At 42.9% G+C, this 27,808-nt stretch overlaps 1 protein-coding gene across 1 annotated transcript in view; it reads right to left on the bottom strand.

The window, feature by feature from the left end:
* Positions 1-27,808, bottom strand: part of ALK (ALK receptor tyrosine kinase) — a gene marked incomplete at both ends in the record, with an annotated part of 325,717 nt that overhangs the window by 53,206 nt on the left and 244,703 nt on the right. The window contains 4 exons of the mRNA XM_084262264.1: positions 3,342-3,511; positions 15,019-15,119; positions 17,755-17,886; positions 27,578-27,709. Of these exons, the coding sequence (XP_084118390.1) occupies positions 3,342-3,511; positions 15,019-15,119; positions 17,755-17,886; positions 27,578-27,709 (535 nt within the window). The remainder of the gene's footprint in view (positions 1-3,341; positions 3,512-15,018; positions 15,120-17,754; positions 17,887-27,577; positions 27,710-27,808) is intronic.

A 27,808-nucleotide genomic window follows, 5' to 3' on the forward strand; every position in this document is an offset into this window, starting at 1 on the left:
CTCAAGACTGTTTTGCCCACACCTTCCAGAACAAGGAAGGATAACTAACCTCATGAAGATGTAAAAAGCCAGGACTTCAGCATCTTTAAGGTCCGCACAGAAAAAGGTAACACTTCACACAGGGAGAATGTTCAACTGGATGCTTTCCTAAGGTTCAAATGGGAGGAAAGGTGACAATCTCTTCTCCTTGTACTCTCAGAAATTAAGCATGTGTCCAGCACTGCCCAGGCTAATGCAGTGCTGGAAACCTAACATCCCTCAGTCCTAATTTAGCATCTTTGTTGTACTCCTCCCTACTTTCTGTTTCTGCCAAATCACCTGAAATGTTCTAGCTGTGATTTTCTGCCAAAATGTAATTTCTCCCAACAGCCTGAGGGGGTATCAAACATTTAAGAAAAGTCTGTTTCTAAAGATAGAGCTGATCTAATTTCTTGGAAGTCTTCCTAATGATTCTTTGAAGCGCTATAAGCCAAACACGGAAATTATGGCTAAGCAGCTTTTGAACAAGCATGCTTTTGAGCAGTTTTAGAGCATATTATTTTTTTATTAATAACACTTTTCATTCAGTTTCCCAGTCACAGCGGAATGTGCTTTAATTTTGTGTGGAACTGGTACACTGGTGTGCTTTATTCAAAAGCTTTACTTCTGTGAGGTGATTTAAAGTCTCAGCTCTTTCTGTAGGAATATCTGCAATATAATGCTGCTTCTACCACAGACCTCACAGCTACTAACACAAGTAGGGACAAAAGGGACAGACACAGCAAGCTTTCAGCAGCAACAGCATTGCACTCACATCAATTAAATACTTCCTACAGTTCAATGAAACTGTTGTTTATCTCCAAAGTATATATACTGCAGTCTCCCCAGAACCATTCTGGTGTACACTTCCATAGAGTTCCTTCCTAATTTGTACAGTAGTCCAGATTTTCTAAGGAATGGGTTTCAAGTGAAGGACTGGTTTCAAGTAAATTAATCTTTGGGAAAAAAAAAACCCCATTAAAATAGAGCACTATTGTGGTTTTGCGTGGCAAGGGTCTCGTGGAGGAAGGGGGGTGTAGGTTCTGCAAGAAGCAGCTAGAAGCAGCTAGAAGCAGCTAGAAGCTTCCCCCAGGCTTGACAGAGTAAACACCATCCGGGCTCAAGGCTGGAGCTGCTACTGACCAAGGCCAAGACCATCAGCCGTGGTCACAGCGCCTCTGGGAATCACACTTAGGAGAAAAAAACACTGTGAAGAGCAGCCTTTTGCCCCCAGAGTAGGGAGTGAGAAGATGGAAGAAACTCTGCAGACACCAAGGTCAGTGAAGAAGGAGGGGAAGGGGGCGCTGCAGGTGCCGGAGAGGAAGATGACCCTGCAGCCCATGGAGAAGACCATGATGGAGCGAGTTGCCCACTCACAGCCCATGGAAGATGACAGGGAGCAGAGACCCCACCTGCAGCCCGTGGAGCAGCTCCACAGACATATGGAAGACACTGTGACTTGCACTGGAGCAAGCCCCTGGCAGGACTGCAGTCCATGGAGAGAGACCCACGCTGAAGCAGGTTTTCTGGGGGGACTTGTGACTGTCGGGGACCAGGCTGGAGCAGCCTGGGCCTGAGAGACAGCACCCCACAAAAGTCACCCACGCTGGGGCAGCTGGTGAAGAGCTGAAGCCCTGAGGGAAAGGACTCATGTTGGAGAAGTTTGTGAAGGACTGTCTGCTGTGGGTGGGACCCAACGCTAGAGTAGGGAGAGAGTGTGAGGAATGTGCCTCCCACCCCAGCTAAGAAAGAAAACAACTCGTAAGGAACTGACAGAAACCCCCATTCCCTGTTGTGTCCCACCTCCTTGTGCCACCCTGTGGGGGAAGGAAGGGTCAAACCACCACAAGCACTTTCTGTGGATAAATAAGGACACAAATTTTCAAGTGACACCAGAACTTCAAAATTTTCCTTGCTTATGTCTTAACCTACAACGAGCTCCCTTCCCTCAATGAGCTCAGCGGTCTTTCACTGTAAGTAATGGGGGAGTAGGGGTGTCAGCACCTTCTACATAATATTCAGCACCACTCATCAGTTGGATCTGTGATTCCACATGAACCACTGCTAGCCTGGCTCCTAAGATCAAAGTATTCTCTGCCTGCCTGTGCAACCAGAAAGAATTTAAAGGAAAGCAATAGTATAAGAGTACAGAATAATTCAGGTACAAAACATTCCCCTGGCAACATTAGAAAATAAATCACATAAATAATAATGGCAAAATATACCATTCTTCAAAGGAAATGCAGCTGAAGGGAATGAAGCAACCAGGTATTTTTACAAATGGTGCTTCAGCAGTGACTGCACCATAAGCCTAACGCTGATATTTTTTAAATCTTTGACGCACACATATTAATTATACATTCAGGACCAAAGCGTTGGCAGTGTCCTTGTTGTATTTGCAGCCTACGTGCATCCCCAAGAGCCAGCAAGATAAAAGACATATTCATAACAATGTTTGTTCAAACTTCTTATCCCTTAATGAAATCCATTATTTCTAGGGCACAGATTTCCAAAAAGACAAAGGACACCAGTGCTCATGACACAGACTGTAGATGTATTTAAGAGCCTAAGGGCCAGGGCAACAGGAGGTGAAGTATGTCTGTGTCTTCTTTATAAACAGCACAAGCCAGAGCACACACAAAAGTAAACAACGCACAATAGAGTATTCCCTTAAAGCTGACTTGTAAGAAACAGCTAAAATAACACTCTTTAAATAAGCATATGCTACCAGATTAAGCATATGCTACCAGAAAAACCTTTCATGCTTAAAGCCAGAATACAGTCATAACTGCAACATGCCTTTAGTAGGTTGAACCTCCTGCTACAGTTAACACAAAGGTGCTCAGGTGCATCCTTGCCTGTTTGTCAGCGGGTTCTTCTCCCATCTCTTTCATCCTTAGATCTAGACACACTGAACACTGGGCATTTTGATAAACAGAAAAAAAATTAGCTATGGAGCTGACATCCAACTCCAGCAAACCACATAAGAGGATCAAACATGCTACATGAAACAGTATGTGAGAAGAATTATTATTTCCAGTCAAGGAAATGGAGACACAGAACTTAAAGCACATTGCTGTAGACCACCCAGCAACCCAAGTTGTGAACTAAGACTGCCAGTCAGAAGTTCTAAAATTGGGTGCTTTGCTCTCACTATTTAGTTTTTCTCACTTGCTGCCTGTAACAGAAGATACCTCTGCAGACACAGCATTCCTCTTCCTAAAGGAACTACTTCCCAGAGCAATGCTGGCCATTTCCATTACCAGGTAGCTAGACATGAAATGTCTGATCACCATGAAGGAGAATGATGAGGAAACTCATACCTATCCAGTATTTCTGGGAGAGGTAAGACCATCCACTGCCATATTCCCAAACCTTCGCTGTTATCTGAATGCCAGAACAGCCGACTCTGTTCCTTTCCTGTCTTGTTCTCGACCAGCACCAGGGATATATTTCCCAGGAAGAAACCATGGATGAGCCATGACATTCGTAGCTAGAAGAAAGAGAACACAGGAGTTTAAACCTCATAAACATTATTCAAAAGTTAACCATATTCCCCACACTTCCAATTTCTTCATTTTCTAATCATAAAAAAGTCAAAGTTCTCTCCCTTACATCCATGTAATCCCCTTAGAAAACTCCACAGCAGTGGAAGCCTGCAATATTTAGTATACTGTATTTAATATTGGCACTACTGGCCTTTCTTTTCGATAAAGTTGCGTCCAACACATCTCTGTTTTGGCTTTCACATACGTGTCTGTAATTTTAAAGGAATAAACTAATACCTCTATTATCTACAGTACAATGATCACACTCCCCTAAGGTGCCACATAAGAGGTTCAAGTTAAGACTAACAACTATTTCAGCAACAAATTTTTATATCCCAGCAGCAGCAAAATCACTGGGAGAATAGCTGCAATAAGCAAGCATCACTAGTAATCACATCCTCATCCCCCAGATACTCTCTATAAAAAGAAGGTTTTCTTTACCTCTTTCCAAGTTTCTACAGACTTCCCAATTAAATAATTAGGGGGATTGCTATTAATTAAAAGACCTTAGGGAACTGGTTTCCTAACATTTCCATTATGTTTAATGTAATTGAGTCCATTTCTGTGCGTTTATCCCCATATGTAAAATTATTTCATGTAGTTTTCCATTTTATGACTTTCACTGCATGAAAAGAAAAACAGAAACACAAACCCTCCTACATCAGGCTAGTCTCAGAATCCATATCATATGAAGATATTATTCTAATTTTCTTGGGAAGAAGAAGAACTAGTTCTTTGTTGATAAAGAGCATACATAAAATACATCTGTATTACGTGCAGGAGCTGGGTCTCAGTAACCAGTAGAGGCAAGAATGCCGAAGGAATGGATTTATTAAATCTACATTAACGATAGGTTTTCATGTCCAAAAATTCATGTGTTCGGCACAGTACCTAGTGTGCATGAATGTTAAAGAACAGCCCTCTGGTTTTTAACATTTCAAAGCCAACACTTAAGTCAGGAGGCTAGGAATTACATTTATATTTTACACTGGAATACCTGATAACATTACTTGCTTGCTTAGATAGCACAGAACATTCATATCTAGTTCTCAGCATAAAACACTGTCATGGTTTTACCCTGGTTGAGAGCCGAGATCCACACAGCTGCCTGCTCTTTAAAGGAAAAGAGGAGGGGGAGAAGTGTGTATGTGGGGGGTGAAGGGAAGGGAAAAGGAAGGGGCAAATAACAACCCCAGAACCAAGAAACCAAAAGCCCATGGGTTGGGAAAAGGATAGTTTACTAAAATAGCAGAAAGATAAAATATAACAATTCTAACAGGACTTTAGAGCAAAAGATATATGAAGCTGTTGATACACAATGCAGTTTCTCACCAAACCCAGAGCTCAGGCCGTGCCACCCAGAGCCGTCCCGGAACCCGACCATCCCCCAAAAACCGCGCGTCCTGGAGCCACCTGCTCCTCCTCCCACCAGCCCCCCTTTATACTGAGCATGATGTAATTGGCATGGAATACTCTCTTTGGCCAGTTGTGGTCACCTGTCCTGGCTTTGCCCCTCCTTTCTCATGAATAGAGAAATATGAAGAACTGAAAAAGTCCTTGACTGCTTGACACTACTAAAAACATCAGGGTGTTACCAGCACTGCTTTCATTTTAACTCTCAAACACAGCATTCCATCCGCTGCTACAAAAGACGTTAACTCCATCCTGACCAAAACCAGGACAAACACGACTGCTAGACTTTCCTGGTGGTTCCTATCTTCTGGTCTAAGTCTGTCCCAGCAGACAAGTCAGACTTAGGGTCTGAAAAAGCAGAAGTGTTGCTATTATTCCTAGCTTACACTCACAGTTTTGGGGTGGGTGGGTGAAACAAAATTCCAGGTACCCATTATATTGAATTTAGGTAAACAGTGCAGGTCACCTCCCTGCCTCCAAAGTCAGAAAAACAGCAGTGACTTTGACCTGATTGCAAAAGTGTGACAGTGCAAAAAATTTAAACTTGATGGTTATCTCTCTCCACGCCAAAACTCCCTGCCCTTGGCCTGGAATCACTCCTGGGTCTGCTGAACTGCTTGTGCATATGATGCAAGCATTGATGAGGTGTACAAACTGATATGCAGGTATGGGTCTGTGAATCCATCCACCCTTCAAACCTGGTATCTCGTGGCTACTCCTAACTCTTAGCACATACCTGGTCTTAATGTCAGGTGATAATCAAGATTAAATAACCTGTTGGAGATTTAATACTTCTCAGTGCCTATGAAGTAAGACTACCGAAATTATAGTGAAGATCGCTCTCCCTTAAATATTATAGGGAAACCTTTCACATCCACTTAAATAATTGCCCTTGAAAAAACTGATGAGGACAAAACTTTTGTTTGGTTTTGAAAATAACTTTATAATGCCTGTGGACATTTAAAGCATTCAACCTATAGCAGGGAAAGTAACTCCTCTGAGTCCACATGTAAAGCACTTTTAGGACCCTAATACCAACTCTATGGTAATGCACTGTGTGAAATTTCTAACACAGGTAAGTTGGAGCAGCATCAGTGAGCCATTTTGAGAGATCAAAATCTGAGACGTAAAACCCTGAAGCTTCTACTATGCAGTAGCTTTCAGACCTCTGTCTCTTCTGGAGACCTGCCAGACAGTAAGAGGCAACATCTACATGGTCAGAAGTGAGAAAAGAGCAGGCCTGTGATAGCTAATAACGTAACACTAGAGCAAAAGCTGAAGTGAATGATGAATTGGAATGGATGCCTTTGCACACATGTCAGCTGTTTGAAGGAAAGACATAGTTGGCATTTGATGTGGAATATCAGCTTGTTGGCAAGGTGCAATATGCAGACTCTAATGAACTGGCTCGGAGTGAACTGACTGGCACTGTGTCCAAATGGGCATTTTTGGCTGTGATTTCCATAGTTTCTAAGCTTCACAGCAGGGCAGTCCAGGTCTTTTCACACCTGCTGAAGTGAACCATAGAAATGATGAGCTGGATGCCACAGTAAAGACTTCCAAATGGGGCTGGCATTCATTCTACAGAATATGGCATCAGTGATGGCAGATGGTATTACACACAAGATGTCTCCTGTAAGTATTGTGGTGGCACATTTGGAAAAATCCGAATCTGGGCTGTTGGTGGCATACCCCTAACATGATACATCAAACATCTCCTTCTGTGTTAAACCGGCAGCAAAATATTCAGAAGCTAGAAACATCACTGAGAAATTAATTAAGCATTGCAGGTAGACATTGGCTCAATGGCACCGCGCTTTTCAGCTTTAGAACCCACCACAGCTGATGATTAGCTGTTCGTATGCAAACCCACTGACTCAGTAAATGAACTCCTCTAAACTGATTTGGAGAAAATTAAAGGGAGAGCGAGCCCATGGTAAACACAGAGCATATTGAGGCAAAGCTTGGGTCAGATGGCCACAGGCACTGTACGGCAAACACCATCTGGAAAGATGCCTTCTGAGAATTCCCTTAGCCTCCAAGTTTGTGGAATTTCCGAACTGATAATCAAGAGATTCAATTCATCCTAGAAAGAATAAAAACCCCTAGTCCTTATCAATATCAAGAGGGCTTGGCAGGTTTAACAGAGAGGTGAAGAAAAATCAGGAGGGTGGATTTTCTAGAAGAAGCTGCATAATTTCAAAACCACCTAAGGACTGAGAATGAACTGGTGCTTAGATGTATGACTGAGGACCAATGGCACATGCTTACAGCAGCATGAACCAAACACTCCCTAGTGGCACTCCAGAGTTGCCCTTTCTTTTTCCTCCTTTTCTGTGTGGTAACACCCCTGACTATTAGCATTACCATCCCACCTGGCAGGAAAAGCTAGTTGTCCAACTTTCGACATCCAAATAAAAAGGAAAAGATGAACATACTTCCAATGGAACTTCATGTGAGGTATTTTTAAGAAGATGGAGAAGAGTCAATAAACATCCTTCTCCCAGACAAGTGCAGTAGTTGGATCCCAGTGCTGGCTATCTTGGTACCCACACCTGAACTGCACCACAGGCTTACATCTTGTGCAAAAGCACATTACTTAGATCTCATGGCCCAAATCCTTGCCATACACCTGTAATACTTGGTCAAAGAAACTGCTCAGAATTTTCCTGACCCAGAACTGTGGATTCTTAAAACACAGACATTGATTTTGATGAAACACACCTCACCACTCTTTCTGTAAAAAACTTCCCCCTAATATCTAATCTAAACCTTCCCTCCTTTAGCTTTAATCCATTCCCCCTTGTCCTGCCATTATCTGCTCTTTTAAAAAGTTGAATCCCCTCCTGCCTATAAGCTCCCTTCAGGTACTGGAAGGCTGCAATGAGGTCCCCCCACAGCCTTCTCTTCTCCAGGCTGAACAAGCCCAGCTCCCTCAGCCTCTCTTTGTAGGGCAGGTGCTCCAGCCCTCTAATCATCCTTGTGGCCCTCCTCTGAACCCTCTCCAACAGTTCCACATCCTTCTTGTATTGGGGGCCCCAGATCTGGACACAGGACTCCAGATGGGGCCTCACGAGGGCAGAATAGAGAGGGACAATCACCTCCCTGTCCCTGCTGGCCACCCCTCTCCTGATGGAGCCCAGGATACCATTGGCCCTACGAGCTGCAAGAGCACACTGCTGGCTCATGTTAAGTTTCTCATCCACCACAATCCCCAAGTCCTTCTCAGCAGGGCTACTCTCAAGGAGCTCTTCTCCCAGTCTGTGTCTGGGATTCTTCTATCCCAAGTGCAACACCTGACACTTGGCAGTGTTGAACCTCATTAGGTTCCCCCAGGCCCATCTTTCCAGCCTGTCAAGAACCCTCTGGATAGCTTCCTTTCCTTCTGGGGTGTCGACCACACCACTCAGCTTGGTGTCATCCGCAAACTTGCTGAGGGTGCACTCAATTCCATCATCGATGTCATTGATAAAGATGTTAAAGAGCACCGGTCCCAAGACAGACCCCTGGGGGACCCCGCTTGTCACCGGACTCCACCTGGACATAGACCCATTGACCACCACCCTTTGGCTACGGTCTGTTAACCAGTTTCTTATCCACTGGATGGTCCACCCATCAAATCCCCATCTCTCCAATTTAGAGATAAGGATGTGGTGGGGGACTGTGTCAAAGGCCTTGCACAAGTCCAGGTAGATGACATCGGTCGCCTTCCCTTTATCTACAGATGCTGTCACTCTTCTTCATTGGTCGGGAAACAGCAGAAGTTGATTTCAGACATGAATGCACTGACCCAGTAAATCTAAGTCAGGCATTAAAGAAGCTTGGAAAACACCTCATTGTTGAACAGAAACTGAAGCTGCAAGTTGGAATACAGTTTACACAGAATTAGACAATAGCTGCAGACACCATTACCAAGTCTCGGTAGATTTTGTGAATGACCATGTTTGAGGCATGAAGTTTCTCACATTTGCAATATTGATTTCTTACTAGAAATGACCAATGGTTGCACACAACAGTACAAGCCAGACATGTATTAGGGCTGCACGGCAATTCAGACTTGGACTCCTGCGAATTAGAAAGACAACAAAAAGGTCTTGTTCCTGTTCAGCAGGAACAGATGAAAAACTGTGCACAATCGTTCTCTCTTGTGGTCTGCTGACACTTCTGATTTTGGTTAGGACTCATATATGCACTGAAAAACCTTACATAAATGATACATAACTGATCTGATCATGTAGCTTTAAAATACCTAGGCATGCAAGAGAAGCTTGTATTCTATATGAACAGATTCTCACACTATTTATTCTCACATTATTTCTTACTTATGTTTACTTTTATAAAATCAAGAACCTCATAAAAGCACCTTCATTTCAGGAAACAAACATAAAGATGGCAACAAAATAGAAAGAAAGAGTTCATAATTTTGCTGCAGAGTCGTCAGGCCTTCAAGCAATTTCAGGTACTACAGATCCTCCAATCCAATGCCACCAAAGCCATTTGGCAAGGGAAGCAAGAAAAGAGAAAGACAGATAAAATGAATAAGCTCCACAGATTTTAACAACAACAACATTTTAAAATTAAAAAAAGGATGCTAGCAATATTCTGCAAAATAAAGCATATGAAAGGCTGTGATAGAGGCATATCCATGTTATATTTTTCATGCTCATAAATGTTTGGAGTCAATGTTATTACCATGTACCCTTTTTAGTAATTTAAAGCTCAAGGAATAGAGGAGACAGAGACACACTCTGCAGGTGTCAGCATGGGGCTCAATGCACTCAAGGAATTATTTATATTATTGATTTACATACCACAACACTTTTGCATAAAAGAGGAAAGAGAACTGAATTAATAACTACAGAGGATGAAAACATTCTTATTTCTATAAACCCAAGTGAGGGGGCAAGCTTCAACTATACTGTTTTACATCCAACTATACTATTTTATATCAACACATCACATTTATTTTCTAGAATAAGTATTTTTACATTCAAAAAGTAATTTCAGCCTTAAAAGGAGTCCGGCACAGTTTAGTACCAACATAACATAATGGTGGTTTTCAAGAAATAGCTAGTTGAAATGTCCAAATAGCATCAGAAAAAGATTTTCATTATTTTAAACACTGCCAAAAGCACTTTTATTATCACAGGAATCTGTCTTCATTGTTTTCCAGCAGAACTATACCTTTAAAATATTTGACCCAGGATCTAACAGAGAAATGAAACAGTCTGGTTTCCAATCACAGTGCAGTCCCTCTTGCAAAGAGTCACCCTTCTTTGTGAAGATGCATGTGATAACATTGAAGGCTAATTTCACTTTCATCACCCAGGCAGCACCACCTCTGTTATTCTCTTCCTCTATTACAGCCTACACCAAAACTCTTGCACAGTATTTACTCCTCAGGGTACTAAGGTCTATCACAGACTCCCTTGTGCTGAGCAAAGCACAGCTCTTCTAAAAAATCAGTCTCAACTGTTTGTGGTTCTGCAGCAACTTTCAAACTGAAGTAATAGTTGTGAAGCACCACAAAACAAAATCTCACAGGACAGATGTAACTACTGTTGCCCTCACTGTACCAAGCTCTCAGAGAACACAGTAGTCCTGGACCTGGTCTTACGTCTTTTTATGACAGAAGTCCAAACACTTGGCAAGACACAGGTATGACTCTCATGATCTGCAGTCACTTCAGCATGCTTCAAAGCTTGATGATGCAGATGGCAGGAAGCATCTCAGAAAAAATGGATTGAAAAGCAAGTCAGTGTATGTGACTGCACTTGTTCAGCAACAATGCTGAGACCAAGGGAGATGGGATTGCCTCACTGTCCAGACATGGGGGGCCAGAACTGAATCTCCAGCTTTCACATGAAGGTGAGCACTGTCTGGACATCTGCACCACTCTTGCATCAGCTATCTAACATCTTTGCAAAGTACTGAGCAGGTGGCCATTACAGTCTGGAAACTGTGCACACCTAAAGGCTATCAACTCTGGCAAAGCAATTTAGTTTTGCCATGGGTGGCATCTGATGACAGCACTTCCTTTGGACTTTAATTGCAATGTGGTTTCCCAGATTCCCATGCAAGCGGTACAGCCACTGATGACATGCAAATGGCATCCATCATTTCCCTCAAAATGAGGAAATATCTAACCACCTTATTTGCCCAGTTGGCCTTGGGCAGGCCGAGCGATTCCTGCTCAGAGGAGGGGAATCACAGTGTGAAGAGAAGGGCAAATAATGCTGTGTTTTATTGCTCAAGCTCTATAAATTCTGCCTTAAAATCAGGCCACTGTTTGGATTAATGTGCATTCCTATGCTCAATTACACATGCTTTGTTTCCAATGAACTTTTTACATATGGGTTAAAAAATTTTCAACTCTTGATTACTGGACTCAGTTTGGTTCCTGAAGCATTTCCTGAGCTTTTGGTCACGTGTCTCTTCTCTGGCTACTTCAGGGTAATGGAGCATCTCTTCATGGACTACACATACCACTTCCTGCATTCCCCCAAGATTTAGTAGAAATGCCACAGTTTCCCTCTATCGCACAAATTGGATTTTAAACAGTTAATTTACACAATTAATGGGGTCAATAGGCAAAGGACTCTACCAAATGTGCAAGATGAAAAAAATAACAAAGACTGTCTGGACTGCAAACGAGATTCTTTGAAGCCAGGATGCTCTAGCCAAGATTTAATAAAACAACAAAAAGAAAAGAAAACCTGAACCAAGAACAAAGGGCAGCATCACAAACTAACCGCTCTGACCTGCCAAAAGCAGTGAAGAACAAAGAAAACAAAAATATAAAGCTGCTCAAACAGGAGCAAAGTGCAATACGAAGCTATACACAAAGTGCAAGACGTGTTAGGGACAATCCCAAACATGTGTGGGAAAGTATTGTCTGTGTTTATTACTTTATGTCCTAGATGCATTTTTACTCTCCTGTCTTTTGATGCATGTGGGGCAGTACAGGGTAGGTCAGGCTGATTTTTCCCTTTCTGAGTGACTGAGGAGCCTCCAACTGAGCACGGGAAATGCTAGGGGAGCACAGCCTCAAAGCAGCCCAGCACACTCCTGGTGACTGACCTCAGGTTGGGGAGAGCACAAAGATGGAGTGTCACACTTACCCTGCAGTTAGCAGCAATACACATGCCAAAGATCACTCAGGCTCTGCAATCTCCAAGTGCTAGCATCAGCACTACTGCAAACTGCTGCCCAGAACCTCAGTAGGGAAGGTGTTTGGACCAGGCCACCCCACAAGTCTACAGGGTGTTAGCTGTCTTTTTCTCAGACTGTTGTCTCTGTTGCTAGTCTATAACTGGAAGATTAAACAGCCAAGCTGAGGGAGAAAAACAAGCCGGAAGCATTAGCAAACTCTTTGTGGCTGGCACCTACTTTGGGCTGCTTGACTATTTCCTTGTCAGCATTGAGTCCTGGTTCCATAGACATTCTGTCCAAAACCCAGAATCCTTCAGCCTGGTAAACACTGCAGCAGGTAATGCTTCTCACACTGAGGGTGAAGTAATTAATTCCTATGAACACCTCAGGCTAAAAAGCAGGGTGTCAGCATTTGCTATGGTGGGTGTAATTGTCTAACATGGCTGGATAAAATAAATGCAAATTAAAGGATAACAGAAAACATAGTAGATTTGGTAAACAGCAGGTCTAGTAGTGCCCCAGAACTTCCATATAGCAGGGACAGAAGAGAGTAAAGTCAAGATCAGCAAACTGGGAACATCTGCTGGCCTCCTTGTTTCTCTCAGGGCCTTTGATAAAGTCTGGTACATGGAACAGGGGTAAGTTCTGCTCCCCCAGGAGAGGCAAGTGAACAAGCTAGGTGGGGCAGCACACTCAGTCTCACCTCCAGTAGTTCAGCTGAGCTGAGCATGTTGATATTGAGGTAGATATGGCGTATAAGGAAGAGGAAGGATGACAAGGCTTAAGGACAGCCTCCATCATAAATATATATTGGTGCAGGGTGGGAATCTGAGCCAAATTTCTCTGGGGTACTGGAACCAGCTGTCAGAACAAGCTGTTCTGTAAGTGAAAGTACAAGTAGAGCAAGCAGATATCTAAAGGATCATGTGAGCTGGATCAAATACGAGAGGGAGGGCAGGTTTATGGCTTGCACCGACTGTAGAAGAATAAATGGGTCTAATTCACAGACACTTGACGAGATCCCTTCGCCACATGAATCATGAGTGAGTTTTGTCAGTGGGAATTCAGTTGCCAGAGAATCTGTCCTGGTTGTGTCATGCCAGGCGGAGCTGTCAGAAGTGACAGGTAGAAGAAAACTCATTTCAGTGCCTGAGCTTGAGCCAGTTCAATCAGGAAGTGATTGAGGGTGAATAAACACAGGAGAGAATTATGGTATTTTCACAACCTCTTTTCTCACTATAATTTCACTATAAGAAAGTTTGTTGGCACCTATTGGAGGGATAAGTGTGTAGGGGGAGAATATCTCCTTCCTCCTCTTGTGTTGTGCTGAAAAGTGGAATTAAATTATTCTGCTCACAGACAGATTGTTCCAGTAAAATAGAATCTGAAGCCACTAGGGGCTCATTGAGTAGAGAAGCTTTTACACTATATGAAAAGGCAAGAGACAAAACCCTTGCCAAACTCCTTCACTCTTTATTACCGACAGCTGCAATGCTGGATGCGTCCGGATGCCTTTTAAGTGCCAAGGGGAGTGACGGAGGTGGGATGGCATGTGAGCAGATGAAATACATGGCAGCTTCTCCCCCGACGGCAAGTTTAATTATTTGCACTGTTGTATACACAAGAAAAAAAATACACACATATTGGGAAATCATTCACTTGGATTCCTGTGTCAGGTGGATTATGAAAAACACTCGCTCTTGCTGGTCCATGGCAGAATAAGGTCTTAAAATATTCAGAACCTGCAGACGCCTTTGTCACAGAAGGGAGGAAAAACAAGGTAGAATCTATTTCCTGAAGAAGGACACGAATATATCATGCGAGCAGAACCAGATGTGCTTTGCTACATGAACTGCAATATCCAACAGAAGTGAATGAAACCAAACTTCCAGCCAAAGAAACACCATCTTCTGTGTGCTTTCATTCCAGAGAACTTTCTAATGCATCCCTCCTTGTCCTTTCTGCATTTTAAGGATCAGTGGAATAGGGAGAATCTGATTCTTTTGTCTGTTCAGCACTCAACCAACAAACACCAAACAGTGTTTTGGAAAGATCAATTTTCCCAAATCCCTCTGCTCCAGGATCCAGGAGCTTGTGTGGTATTTTAGGGTGGCCATTCAAGACGTGAAATACTCTAAGTCACTAGACATGGTTCAAAGTGTAAGTCATTAATAAATCCCAATAGTGGTAATAGAATCTGTGAGGCTATAGACTTATGTTAAAAAGATGCAGACAGGTCACCTTTCTGTAATCTGCAGTTTAAGGGCTCAATACAACTGACTCAGAAATCACAACCATTTGTGCAGGGTTGGCAAGCCTTGGTATACTTGTTTATGTTTTATGATTGTCAACAGCTTTTCTGTTTGAGTAAAAACCTGGTTCCATTCTACGTGAGTTTCTCTCTGTCAACTTCAGTGCAGCTATGAATGCAGCCTACATGAGGACTGGTAGACTTGAGGCACAGCATGATGAAGCTCAAATCCCAGCTGTGCTAGAGGAAGCATGCACTGCATTTTCTGAGCAACTCAGGGGCAGCCCCAAAGCCTCTTCTTTCTCAGAATTTGCAAATACAATGTTTGGTCATGCAGTAAGCTGCTTCCTCTTTGCACTTACATAATGCTGGCTGTCCTGCCCTTACAGTACACACATGCGATTATGAAGATCATAATACATCATGTGAGGCCATACAATGAGGACAAGACATGCCAAACTTCTCAGAGCATATGTTGTGGCACTTCACACAAGGGCATTAAACAAGTATATTTTATAGATAAGCCATCAGAGAAAGCAGTTGTGTGCTACTGACCTAGTGTCTATATTTGAAAACCAGTTGGACACACAAATAAGCTCTGCAAATTACAAAAGAAAAGAGAACATCAGGACTTGCCTCACAGGGTGAGTTCCTCAAAGGAGCTGGAAATGCAGTGCTGGTCATGACAGCGTTGGCTACTGCTGGTGCTTTGCTGGTGTTGAGGAGGAGTGCACAACCTAGATAAAAGAACAGGAAGAAGGTAAAACTACAGCACCCACCTTCTGTTTCAGGGTTTGTAACCTCCCCAGAACCTTTGTTAGCTGGCTCCTACTACCAGAGAATGCCAGAGATCAGAAGGCTTTTTTGAGTTATAAAGGATGCAGCTTCACCCAACAAACATAGGAAATAATTTAAGCAGTCTGTCTACCTTCCCTCTACAGCTATCTTCTGTTCCTCCATGACCAGATTCATTCTCCTGGCAAGGCTGAATAACAACATGTATCTTTCATGAACAAAAAGTAACCTGGAGAGAATATTTACCTTGTCCAATCCCAAACCAAAATAAAACCATGATAAAATATCACCAGAGTAATACTAATGCAGCTGGAGGCCTCTTTGCTCCTTTAATCATTTGCTGTAACAAGAGGAATGAAGGCAGTATAACACCAGGGGTTTTCTTTGGCAGCTCTGCTTGAAAAGGTGTGTATTTGCACTATCTCAGTTTGAGCGAGCTCATCTCAGGAGGGTACCACTGAAGAGCTTAGTGGATGAGGGTGAAGCTGTGGATGTTGTCTATCTGGATTTCAGAAAAGCTTTTGACACTGTTTCCCACAGCATTCTAGAGAAACTGGTTTGGACAAGTGTACTCTTCTCTGGGTAAAAAACTGGCTGGATGGCTGGGGTCGAAGAGTGGTGGTGAATAGAGTTAAATCCAGTTGGCAGCAAGTCAACAGTGGTGTTCCTCAGGGCTCTGTGCTGGGGGCAGGTCTCTAACACCTTTATTAATGACCTGGACAAGTGGATCAAATGCATCCTCAGAAAGTTCACAGACAATAAGGTGGGAGTGTTGATCTGCTTGAGGGGAGGAAGAGTGTACAGAGGGATCTGGACAGGCTGGATCAATGGGCCAAGGCAAATGGCATGAGGTTCAACAAAGCCAAGTGCTGGGTCCTGCATTTGAGTCATAACAACTCCAAGCAGTGCTACAGCCTTGGGGAAGAGTGGCTGGAAAGCTGCCTGGCAGAGAAGGACCTGGTGGTGTTGACTGACAGCCAGCTGAACATGAGCCAGCAGTGTACTCAGGTGGCCAAGAAGGCCAACAGCATCCTGGCCTGTATTAAGAATAGTATGGCCAGCAGAACCAGGGCAGTGACTGTGCCCCTGTACTCAGTGCTGGTGAGGCCCCACCTTGAGTACTGCGTTCAATTTTGGGCCCCTCACTACAGGACATTGAGGTGTGTCCAGAGAAGGGCAAAAAGGCTGGTGAAAGGGCTGGAGAATAAATGTTATGAGGAGTGGCTGAGGGAACTGGGGCTGTTTAGTCTGAAGAAGATGAGATTGAGGGGAGACTTAATTGTTCTCTACAACTACCTGAATGGAGGTTGTGGAGAGGTGGGGGCTGACCTTTTCTCCCTTGTGAGAAGTGATAGGACAAGAAAAAATGGCATCAAGTTACACCAGAGGAGGTTTACATTGGATAAAAGGAAAAAATTCTTCACAGAAAGGGTTGTTAGGCATTGGAACGGGCTGCCCAGGTAAGTGGTAGAGTTTCCATCCCTGGAGGTATTTAAAAGATGGTTAGATGTGGTGCTAAAGGACATGGGTTAGCGGTGGTTGGCAGGTTAGGGCAATGGTTCAACTCTTGGACATGATGATCTAAAGGGTCCCTTCTAACCAAGGCAATTCTATGATTCTATTTGGGCTTCAATTGAAATTGCCACTACTGCATAGACAAAATACCAATCACCAGCCCTTTATTGCCAGCAGCCCCTCGTCCCGCTCCCTGTACCCTCTTTCTGGTTCTTTACCTATGCTTCCATCACTGTGGTCTGTAACACTGGGGTCTGAGCCATCAGGTGGCAAAAATGCACTGTAGCCTATACCAGTATAAGTAGAGTGTTAAGTATAAGCCTACATCACAGGAGCAGGGAATCTTACTCTTCACATTTAACTCTGGACCTAACTTCCTAAAGCAAGGTTGGGATTATATGCCATTAACTCTGCTGTCATTGTTGTATCCTTTTAGATGCTCTGTGCCTCAGCAATAACACCTGCAATGAGTCAAATCACTGCATTAGGAAAAGCTTATCCTGGCAGACAGACGATTTGCCAAAACTCAGCCAGGAGTTCAATGGTTCAAAAGCTCAACCAGTTCAATGCCCAAGGTATAAACTTTCAATGGTTTGTATGAAAGGATTAGAAATAAAGTACTGGGATTGGCTAGAGGAGCCAAGTATACAGCAATTATACATGGAAGTGGAACACAAGGGCCAAAGAGAAGAAAAATTAGGAAATGGGAAGGGGAAAAAAGGAAGTAGAACAGATAAACAGAGTAAGTTCATAGGAAAATCAGAAAGAAAAATCAGATCAGTATGGAGAATGGTCATGGATATGAATAGTCAGTGTGAAGTTGTTTGAAAGGGTCAAGATTAGTATCTGTTGTCAGTTGTGAAGACCTGAAGTACGAGTCTATCCCCACAAGACAGGCAGTGAGAAGGACAGCCTTTAGCTCAAAGCTCTTATGAGCAGAAAGATAGCTTTTCTTTCACACAGGAAAACGTGCCTTGTGTTTTCTCCCCTCTCCCCACCATTTATGTACCTTTTTTGCTCTCCGCTGTTCATTCTCTGCACTTACTATTTACTCTCACACACCTTCTATTGAAGAAAAATGGTTGTGCTCCGGGCTTCCAATCCGCCATGGAGAAGGATGGGACGCAGAGGAGCCCTGCATCCAGCCACAGTCCCCTTCTTCAAACGAACAGTAAAAGCCAGAGGGAAGCTTTTCTGAAAGAGGGAAAGACACACACACACATGCAGAGAAGAGCCCAGGTGAGCTGAGGAGGAGACTCTTGGGCACACAGAGAAGCTGCAGTGACTATTCTGACCCAGTTTGCCAGCACACATGGGTACCCCTCACAGCTACTCAGTCCTTTTGCGTGGAGTCACACACATACCTGACTGTGGAGAGGGTGGTGGCAAGGGAAACAACCCCCAGACTGTGACTGACTCCCTGACTTTGGCAAACCCGAGTGAGAGGAAACACCTCAGTGTATACTATGGAGTCTCCTAAATACCTGGCCTCTACAGCTCCACAGGTATAAACCCACTCAAGGTTACATCTTGGAGACAGCTTTCCTAACCTGTAGCCCCACAGAAGGAAATCTTGGAGAGGGATAAGTTCCTAAGAGGACTCCCCTCCCTTCCAGTTTAGGTCTCTAGCCAACCCAGCTCAGCAGTATCTTCTCTCTGTCAGCATTGATGTGGTCTCTGGTAAAGCACTAAATCCCTTTGTGCTTCAGTTTTTGTACCTGCAAATCTGTTTGCTGAGATGAATGGATAAAAAGACAATAGTTTATTTCAAGCCATAATTTCAGCCTTTGAAGCCCACTCATTCTGTCACTGGCTTCAGAATTTGGGCAAGTTTCCAGATCCAAACAATAAAGACACACTAACTTTTTGCCTTTAAATTTGTCAGTTTTTAAAATAAGTCACTTCACTCAAAGCAGATAATAACTTCATGCCTTCCATCTCTTTCTCGACCTACATAGCATGTTCTTCTTACAAAGGGTGTAAAGTACTGCTGCTTTTGCCCTGAGACATACTGTACGTCAGCATTGTGTACTTGGCCATGAATCACCCATTTCCTTCAAACTCATGAAATATATTTTTTCCCAGCAGCCTCAGTAAACCCTCACTGCCTCCTCCCTAAATTTTCCTGTTACGTAGCTCTACCTTTTTATTTCTCTTCTTCAACATGAGACCAGATTATGTACTTATTTAAGAAACCATGGCAGAAACTGGACTCTGTAAAATGCCATGTAAAACCACTACCACTATAACATGATTTTTACTTTTAGTGAATCACTAACGATCCTCAATACAGACTCCACACCCAGGGTGCAGCTGGTAACTCTGCCAAGCACCAAAAGGCTTCCCAGGAACAAACGGACACAAACTGGGTTTTATGGGGAAAAAGGTAGAGCACAGAGGTAGCCTGGGTGAAAAAGACATCTTTTTAACATAGTTACATTAAGCATTAAAGATGTCAAAATAGAAGCAAAGAAGAGCAACCAGTCATTTTACCCTGTTGTACAGACTAACCAGCCCTTGGGGCTGGCAGCACAAAGCCACTGACAAAGCTTGCTCGGAGCGGGTGGTCTTTTTTCCAATAACCTAGAAATGCTGCTGTGATGAACAAATGTAGCTGCAAATGGGATGATGATATTCCTGAATTCTTACAGTTTTTACACCATGAAGCAGTCACATCTCTACGAAAAACCTGTTTAGCCCACATTTGGCTTCCCTTTCACTGTTTCCCCTAAACTTCCCCTAAAACTGTCTTTGGGCTTTTTGTTGTGGTAGGTTTTTGAAATTATTTTTTGAAAGAAACAAAAATGATACAAAGTATCTGTTAAAAATTGCAAGATAAAAATTAAATTCCATGTGCAAAGCAATGACAAACCCCCACATCCAGGAAGTTAGTTTTTCCTGTCAACTGCTTGTTAAGATCAGAGTAAAGATTCCTTCACTTACAAAACATAGGGTAGACTACAAACTCTTAAAGCAAGAGAATCTACTGGTCAGATGATACTGGCAATTTCATTAGCTTTTTTATGAGAAGAAGAGGCTCCTGACCTTAGATTTTGTTGTGATTATTAAAAATTTTTCCCTCTCAAATTTTCTATCAATAAAGTGGCTATCAGACCCTGAGGCACCAGTATTCCAAAATCCAAGTCATTCAAAACGTTTAAATATCAGCAGACTCCCCTGGCTGAGATTGGAAGGTCAATTAAATACCTGCTCACAGGGCCTCATGCACCTCAAAAGGCAATTTACTGTCAGCAGCATATGCACCTGCTCCGTGGTTTACCCAGAAAAAAAAAAACAGCTGGGGAACACCGTAGCTGCAGCATCCAGACCAGAAATACCTGATTTTCTAAGAGGCTGAATCACAACTCACTTCACAGAAGGAACAGAAACCAATCTTACATCTGTGGCTTTTCAGCAGGGCCAAATTTGAACCTGGGGCCTTAGAGCCATGTTTTACTATTATTTTCTGCAAGCATGCAAATCTGTTATGAAAGGAACAAAACCTGTATTGGAGTTAAGGCTTTTGCAAGTTTTTCCTTTAAAAAAATCTCCAAATTCATTCAGCCTGGTCATTAAATGTGGAGCTATTAAGCAGAGAGTTGCTTCCTTGTGTTTTACCCCTCCATAGAACTTGATTATATTTCACTGCACAGCCTGAGGCTGGGATCCAAAGAAAATGACAAATTATAATGTGTCCTGAATTCCTACTGAAACAGCTTGGCTCAGTGTCCAACTGAATTCATTTCATGGCGATACACTATCTAGGATGATGTAAACAAGTCAGAGCAGCAGGAGGAGTCATCTAAGTAGCAATCCACGCCTGAAGGGCCAGAAAAAGCTCACTGTCGATGAACAAGGAAAGGCATAAATAAGGAGCTATTACCTTTCCCAGAAAATTTCATTCCTCCTCCACAAGTTTATTTTTGATGAATTTTCAGATGTCCCATGCACTGGATGCATTTTCTGTGCTCTTCTTTCTTACTTTGAATGCATGCAGCACCTTCAGTTCCACACACTGCTCTCTACAAGGACCTCTTTGGCTATAGCACATCTCTGTCAATGCACACTTCTCAGTTTTCTGAGTGTCCATAATCCAGACTCACATTAATGTGGACACTGCACTGATGAGGGCAAGCTAATCAGACTTTATTGGAAAATCAAGTAAATGAGGGGCAGGAGTTACACATATTGAAACTTGCCATGTTGGATATTGTCATCAGTGACAGAAACCTCAAAAGATTCAGACCTCAGTAAGATTAAAATGCAGCTTGTGGATATGGGGTAGAGAATAGCGTATTCCAATAAGAACAGAGTACTGTGAGAACCTAAGCGTCCCTGCTTTTATTTGACCAATGAAGTAGAGAAAAGCTGTGGGGTGTTAAAACTTGTTCCTAAACAAATATTTTCCAGTCTTCAGAAGAAATTATCTCTCATGCAAAATCTAAGTTCAAAGTTGCTGTGTTGGTTTTTTTTTTCATTTAACTCTGATTCTTCATCCTTTAATAGCAAGAAAAATTATCAACAGGAATAATTTATGAAGCAGGCTCTTACTTTAAAACTAGGTGTAAATTAACCAGATACTACAGTTTAAACTTTTGGGTGAAATTCCAGAAGGATATTATAGAGGACACAAGCATAAAAGGCTACTCAGGTGTGTAAGGGACACAAACCAAATTTAGGAGCAAATCTCAGAAACCAAATAGATCAACTACTCAAAAAATTTGAAGAAGCGCATGAGTTTTGTTTCAACAGTTGCCTCTCTGCTAGCAAAGATGGTCAGTCAAATTCTACCAGGAATGAAGCATAAAAAGGGAAAATACAGTCAACAAAGAGTTCTCCTTTAATGCCAGAAGACTTAGCTGAGTTCAGAACTGCCAGAGGTTAGAATTTGTCGTTAGAAGTACAGCTTTTGATCAAGAAAGAAGCAAAAGGGCTAGTGTATACAGGACAGGAGCCTTAAGAGAGCACAGCATGGCAACAGGTTGCTACTTCATCATTTTGCTTGCAGGGAGGCTCTCCTGGGCTCTATCCATCACTAGGATGTAAACTTATCCAGCGGTTTCTTCATGCATTTTTGCCTGGGAAGTAAACTGGCCCCTGCAGAATTAATTATCTATGCTTTTTTGGTCGTGTTATCACAATGTTAGCACAAATTCAAACTTTATAGGTTCCTATTCTAGCTGCCATCTGGTCTTTTGAGAGATGTGTGCATGCACCCCTCCAACCACTAAGCACAGTCTGAGACACTTATTTCATGAATCAGATAGTAGTTTTCCTTACCTCACCAGGTAACGAGTTTAACATCCTTAAATATTCAATGAGGCAAAGAGTGAAAATTACCCTGTAACCCAGTGGTTATGAGATTTATTTGAAAGAAGGAAGACATTACTTTCAATCCTTATTCCAGGTAAAATTTATAAAATGTAGGATAAGCAACCCCAGGAGAGACTTGAGTAACCATTTTCTTCTGGACTAGACCAGAACTCCTGACCATAATCTTGGAAATCCTGCATAGAGATAGGAAATATGGGCTCAAATTCACTTAGGCAGAAGACAGAATCTGTCCTGGATTTGTCACCGTCTGAGTGAATCATCTAAGTTCTGGGTCTTCAGATAGTAAATATACTATCAGCACCTCCATTCTTTTTTCTTTTTTTTTTCAACATAACCCTTATTTTCCTAACATGCTTTGACTGATTAACCAACATTTTCCCAGGCTGATTTTTTTCGTGAATTTGAGACAGAAAATAAAATACTTTTGTATTATCCAGAAGCATATGCACTGTTTTTTCAGAAAAAAAGAAATATTTTTGCTCAGACTTGCTGCTCTGCAACAAAAGGTTACTGAAACAAAATCCAAGATACTGTTAGCTAGAAAGAGAAGTACAGAACTACTGAAACAAATTCTCCCTTTCTGTGAAGCAGAGCTCTGCCAATCTGTAATAGTAAATAATTTGAGTTTTCATTTCTGCCTTGCACCACACCGAGTATATTACATATATGATTACTACAATAAGAGGAAGTACGGAGCTGTTTTGCAGTAAGTTATAATCTATGAGATCATGTATTTACTAGCAAAGACATAAGACCACCACTATCTCAAGTCTTAATATGTGTCTGCAAAGTAATTTCCAGTGTGGCACTTCCATCAGTCTGTTAAATCTGTATGTCTGATCCCAAATCAACTCAGTTCGGCATCTAATTCCACATCTGCCTCTTTGAAGCTGTCTTTTCCTCCTGCAAGAATATTTGATTATGACTCAAACAGCAACATACTTTTCTCCAGGGGTCATCCCTCTCTGATTTTACACTCTCTACACAAACTAATTGGTTGCATGCAGAACAAGCACCATGACATTTCGTTGGCCATTAATAAATAAAGAGATGTTAGGAAACAGCAGGCTTTAGGGAGATTTTTTCAGCTACAAAAGGAATAAAAATCAAATGAATAGGAAGAAAACAAAACCCTAGTACCTGCACAGCTAAGAGACTCTGAAAAGGAAAAAACCCAACATCTCCTTGAAAGTCAAAGACAGAATCCTTTGGTTAATAGTATTTGTGAAAGATCTCCTCACAGTCTTGAGCATGGCTACATCTTTCATGTAGGCAGAAGCATTTGGGAAACCCCTTTTTCTGCTTTATATATCTGAAGCAGTTTTTGCCACACTTGCAAAAAGCTGATGAAAACACTTGTGTCGCTGAGGAATAACATGACAGCTGAAATCCTGAAAGATGATACACATTTTTTGTTAGGCTGTCATGCAGATGTAACTGACATCTAAACACAAACCTGGTTTTGTGTAAGAAGTCTTGTGCTGACAATATTCAACACGATAAGGAGGGAAAAGCAGAGAAATCTGCCAGGGAACCGAGCAGGCACACCCACAACCGTGCTGGGGTGGAAAATGGTGGGGTTTTGGGCCATTTGGTTGGGAGTACAAATTCTCATTCCCAGTACCCATGGTTGAATACAAGCCATGCGGCCTTCTCAAGCCAGGGAGTGACGCTCTAACTGGCTGGTTAAATATCTTTCGCTTTTTACATTTTACTATTTGCATTCTCAGGACATTCTTTGCTGACACAACTATAAGTGCTCAACTGCTTTAGGCAAATAGCTACAGATGAATGTTGCATGGAGGGGGGAAGGCAACCAAACTAATCCCTGCAGATAACGTATGTGCCAAAGTGACTGGTCACTTTACCAGCTGGCTCGCCATGGGATACAGGGTGGCAGCTAGGGGAAAGCCAGCCTCCCAATATGTGAATGCAGATGAGATACCAGGCACAGATGCACCCGATGTTTGAAACATGTTCCTCTAGGCATGCCCCTTCCTATGGTGGTATTTAGTTGGCCTCTGTGATTGGTGCAACTCCACCTTCAGAGCTCTGCTGTCTCCACTGGTACAGACAGGCTGGTATATACCCTCACGAGGCAGAGCCATTTATCGCAGAAAGACACAACTGTATTTGGACATATAGTTGATGGCAAATGGCACGTCTCTCTATTTGAGGCAGCCTTCATGGATTCACCAAGGGCAAGTCCTGCCTGACCAACATAGTGGCTTTCTACAAAGTGGACAAAGGAAGGGCAATGGGTGTCATCTCTCCAGACTTCTGCAAGGCCTTTGACACAGTCCTCCACAACACCCTTCTCTCTACATTGAAGAAATATGGATTTGAAGGGTGGACTGTTCAGTGGATAAAAAACTGGCTAGATGGTCACATCCAGCAGGTAGGGGTCAATGGCTCAATGTCCTGATGGAGAGGAGTGGTAGGTGGTGTCCCTAAGACCTGTGCTGGGACCAGTGCTGTTTAATATCTTCATCAACAACTAAGTGGGACTGAGTGCACCCTCAGCAAGTCTGCAATGACACCAGGCTGAGTGGTGGAGTCGACATGCCAGTATGTCATCCACAGGGTGGACTGACCAGCTAAAGAGGTGGACCCATGCAAATGTCATTAAGTTCAACAATCACAGAATCACAGAATTGTAGGGGTTGGAAGGGACCTCGAGAGATCATCGGATCCAACCCCCCTGCCAAAGCAGCTCCTTAGCTCATATTGCACAGATGGGCATCCAGACAGGTCTTGAATATCTCCAGAGAAGGAGACTCCACCACCTGCCTGGGCAGCCTGTCCCAGGGCTCTGTCACCCTCACTGAGAAAAAGTTCTTCCCCATGTTGGTGCAGAACTTCCTGTGCTCCAGCTTGCAGCCACTGCCCCTTGTCCTGTCTCCACAGACCACTGAAAAGGGGCTGGCTAATTCCCCTGCATTCCATGCTTACGATACTTATAGACATTAAATAGATTCTCCCTTAGTCTTCTCTTCTCAAGATTGAACAGCCCCAACTTATTCAGCCTCTCCTCATAGGGGAGATGCTCTAAGCCCTTAATCATCTTCGTAGCCCTTCTCTGGACTCTCTCCAGGAGATCCCTGTCCTTTTTATACCAGGGAGCCCAGAACTGGACACAATACTCCAGGTGGGGCCTGACCAGGGCAGAGTAGAGGGGGAGGATCACCTCCTTTGACTTGCTGGCTACACTCCTCTGGATGCACCCCAGGATCCCATTGGCTCTCTTAGCCAACCAGGGCACACTGCTGGCTCATGGCCAACCTGTCATCCACCAGGACCCCCAGGTCCTTCTCCACAGAGCTCTTCTCCAGTAGGTCATCCCCCAGCCTGTACTGAAACGAACGGTTGTTCCTTCCCAGATGCAAGACTAGGACAAGTGCAAGGTCCCGAACTTGAGTCAGGACAATCCTCGTTATGAATACAGGCTGGGGGATGATGTGATAGAGAACAACTCTGCAGAAAAGGACTTGGGGATATGGATATGTAGCCAGCAGATTGAGAAAGGTGATTCTTCCCCTCTGCTATGGGGAGACCCTACCTGGAGTACTGTGTCCAATTTGTGAGCCCTCAGCACAAGGAGGACACAGACCTATTGGAGCTGGTTTAGAGGAGGGACACAAGGATGATCAGAGGGCTGGAGCACCTCTCCCATGAAAACAGGCTGAGAGAGTTGGGCTTGCTCATCCTGGAGAAGAGAAGGCTCAGAGGACACATTATAGTGGCCTTCCAGTACCTGAAGGAAAGCTGGGGAAGGAGTGTTTGTAAAAGCATGTACAGATAGGATGAGGGGCAATGGTTTTAAACTACAAAGGGGAGGTTTAGATTAGACATTGGGAAGAAGTTCTTCGATCTGAGGGTGGTAAGACACTGGAACAGGTTGCTCAGAGAGGTGGTGGAGGCCCCTTATTTGACGGCATTTGAGGTCAGGCTTGATGAAGCTCTGAGCAACCTGATCTATTGAAGGGTGTCCCTGCTTACTGCAGGGGGGTTGGACCAGATGACCTTTCAAAGTCCCTTCCAACCTCATGCATTCTATGATTCTATCATTTGATTCTAGTTACAATGAAACGAAAATGCATTTAACCTACTCATTATCATAATTTACTAGTTGTTTTTTTTGCTTTTTCGTTTTTATTAAAGTGTAGAACACATCAGAAATACCATAATGAAGTTTTAGAGCTCTGTTTTACAGCTTCTGGGTAAAAAGAAGGTTTGAATATCACTAATACGGAGCATTATTGGTTCTCAGGAGTTGCAAGTCTGCAGTGAGGACACTGTTTCTATGGAAGAGAATTTAACTTTCACTGAGTGTGTGTCACTAATGATTTTAATTTCAAATTGTAACAGCCTGTAACATGATGGAGAAGCATATAATTTCAAGATTTTTACTACTTTACTAGGTGATCCCCTGTTCTTTACATCAATAAAATCTATTACTTTATTTCTTTGTTAGCAGCAAAGAACTGGAATTTGCTAGTTGTGTGTCACACTTTTGTTAACTTTATGCTAGAAACAGCAAAGGTACATTAGCCTAGACATCACCTATATTAACACAGCTCATTGGAATTACTTTACCCAGACTATCCCCTGCTCTAGCTGTTGCATACAGAAGCTAAACTGAGAATAATTCCCTCTCCCATTCCAAAGGCTTTTGCCAGGACTTGTATTTTGGTAGGAGGCTTTGCATGCCAATCAATGCAGCTCCACTGGCAAAAGTCTGTAGGGCTAGATCAGTTGTGACACATGCACTTGAAATTGGTAAATTATGAACTCTCAACAATTATTTTTCTTGATGTATTTTCCCCTGTAGATAACCATATGGCTGAAAATCCACCACTCCTAATTACCTGTACACTGGCAAAGGGGAAGACCCTAGAGAGAGAACATGTAGAGGTATAAAAAACAAAGACATAAGGAAGCTTCAAGACAGTTAAAGGAAGGTCCTAAACATCCTGGTTATGCAGCACATTTACAAAGTATTCAGGCACAGCAAGTTTCCAGAAAACTAAGGCTGCTATCTATCTTCTGCTGTATTTTATTAGACTTCTGTCGGCTGAAGAAGAGAGAGAAAACAAGAGGAATTACAAAGACACAGGAGTTGGTCAAAGACAAGCTACTGTCTCTACTCATTTTTCATCTTAGAAGTTTTCTCCTTCCTCTCCCTTCTCCCACATGCTGTGCTACATTTTGATTAAAAGCTCTAACAAACTACACGTTTCATAATTCTGTAACACATCTAGCTATTCAGCTACATTTCCTTTGCATTTCTGATCAGGGCTTTGGAAGAGATAAAGCACTGAGAGCATTTTAAGAACAGACCTAGCGCAGGTGAGTATAGGAACATATCAACCAGTCTGCCCTAAGGCAGACAATCCAGAGAAACAGCTTGTGCTGACGGGGACACTGGTCTTCTAATAGCACCAAATTAGTATATTAGTGCTAAAGTCTCAGGTATTAACATTCAAAATAATCAGTGCTTTTGGAATAAGAGGATGCAGTTGGGGGGTGGAGGGTATGTTGGTTTACTCACTGCACATATCTCCTTCATCTTCTCCCTTGTCGCAGTCTCTGATGAAGTCACATGCCTGTCCCAGCCTGATGGTCGTTCCATTCCAGCAACTGAAGGAACCCTCCAGAGCCATTTTTGAGCCAGAAGCAGATCCTAGAGAAAAACAAAACAAAACCAACTTCAGATTACTAAATTGCTTTCCTCTCAATCAACAGGTCACAGGATCCTGGATAATGCTGAATGGGATCACCT

This window comes from Gallinula chloropus (genome assembly GCF_964237585.1).
Source record: "Gallinula chloropus genome assembly, chromosome: 3".
NCBI classification, from domain to species: domain Eukaryota; kingdom Metazoa; phylum Chordata; class Aves; order Gruiformes; family Rallidae; genus Gallinula; species Gallinula chloropus.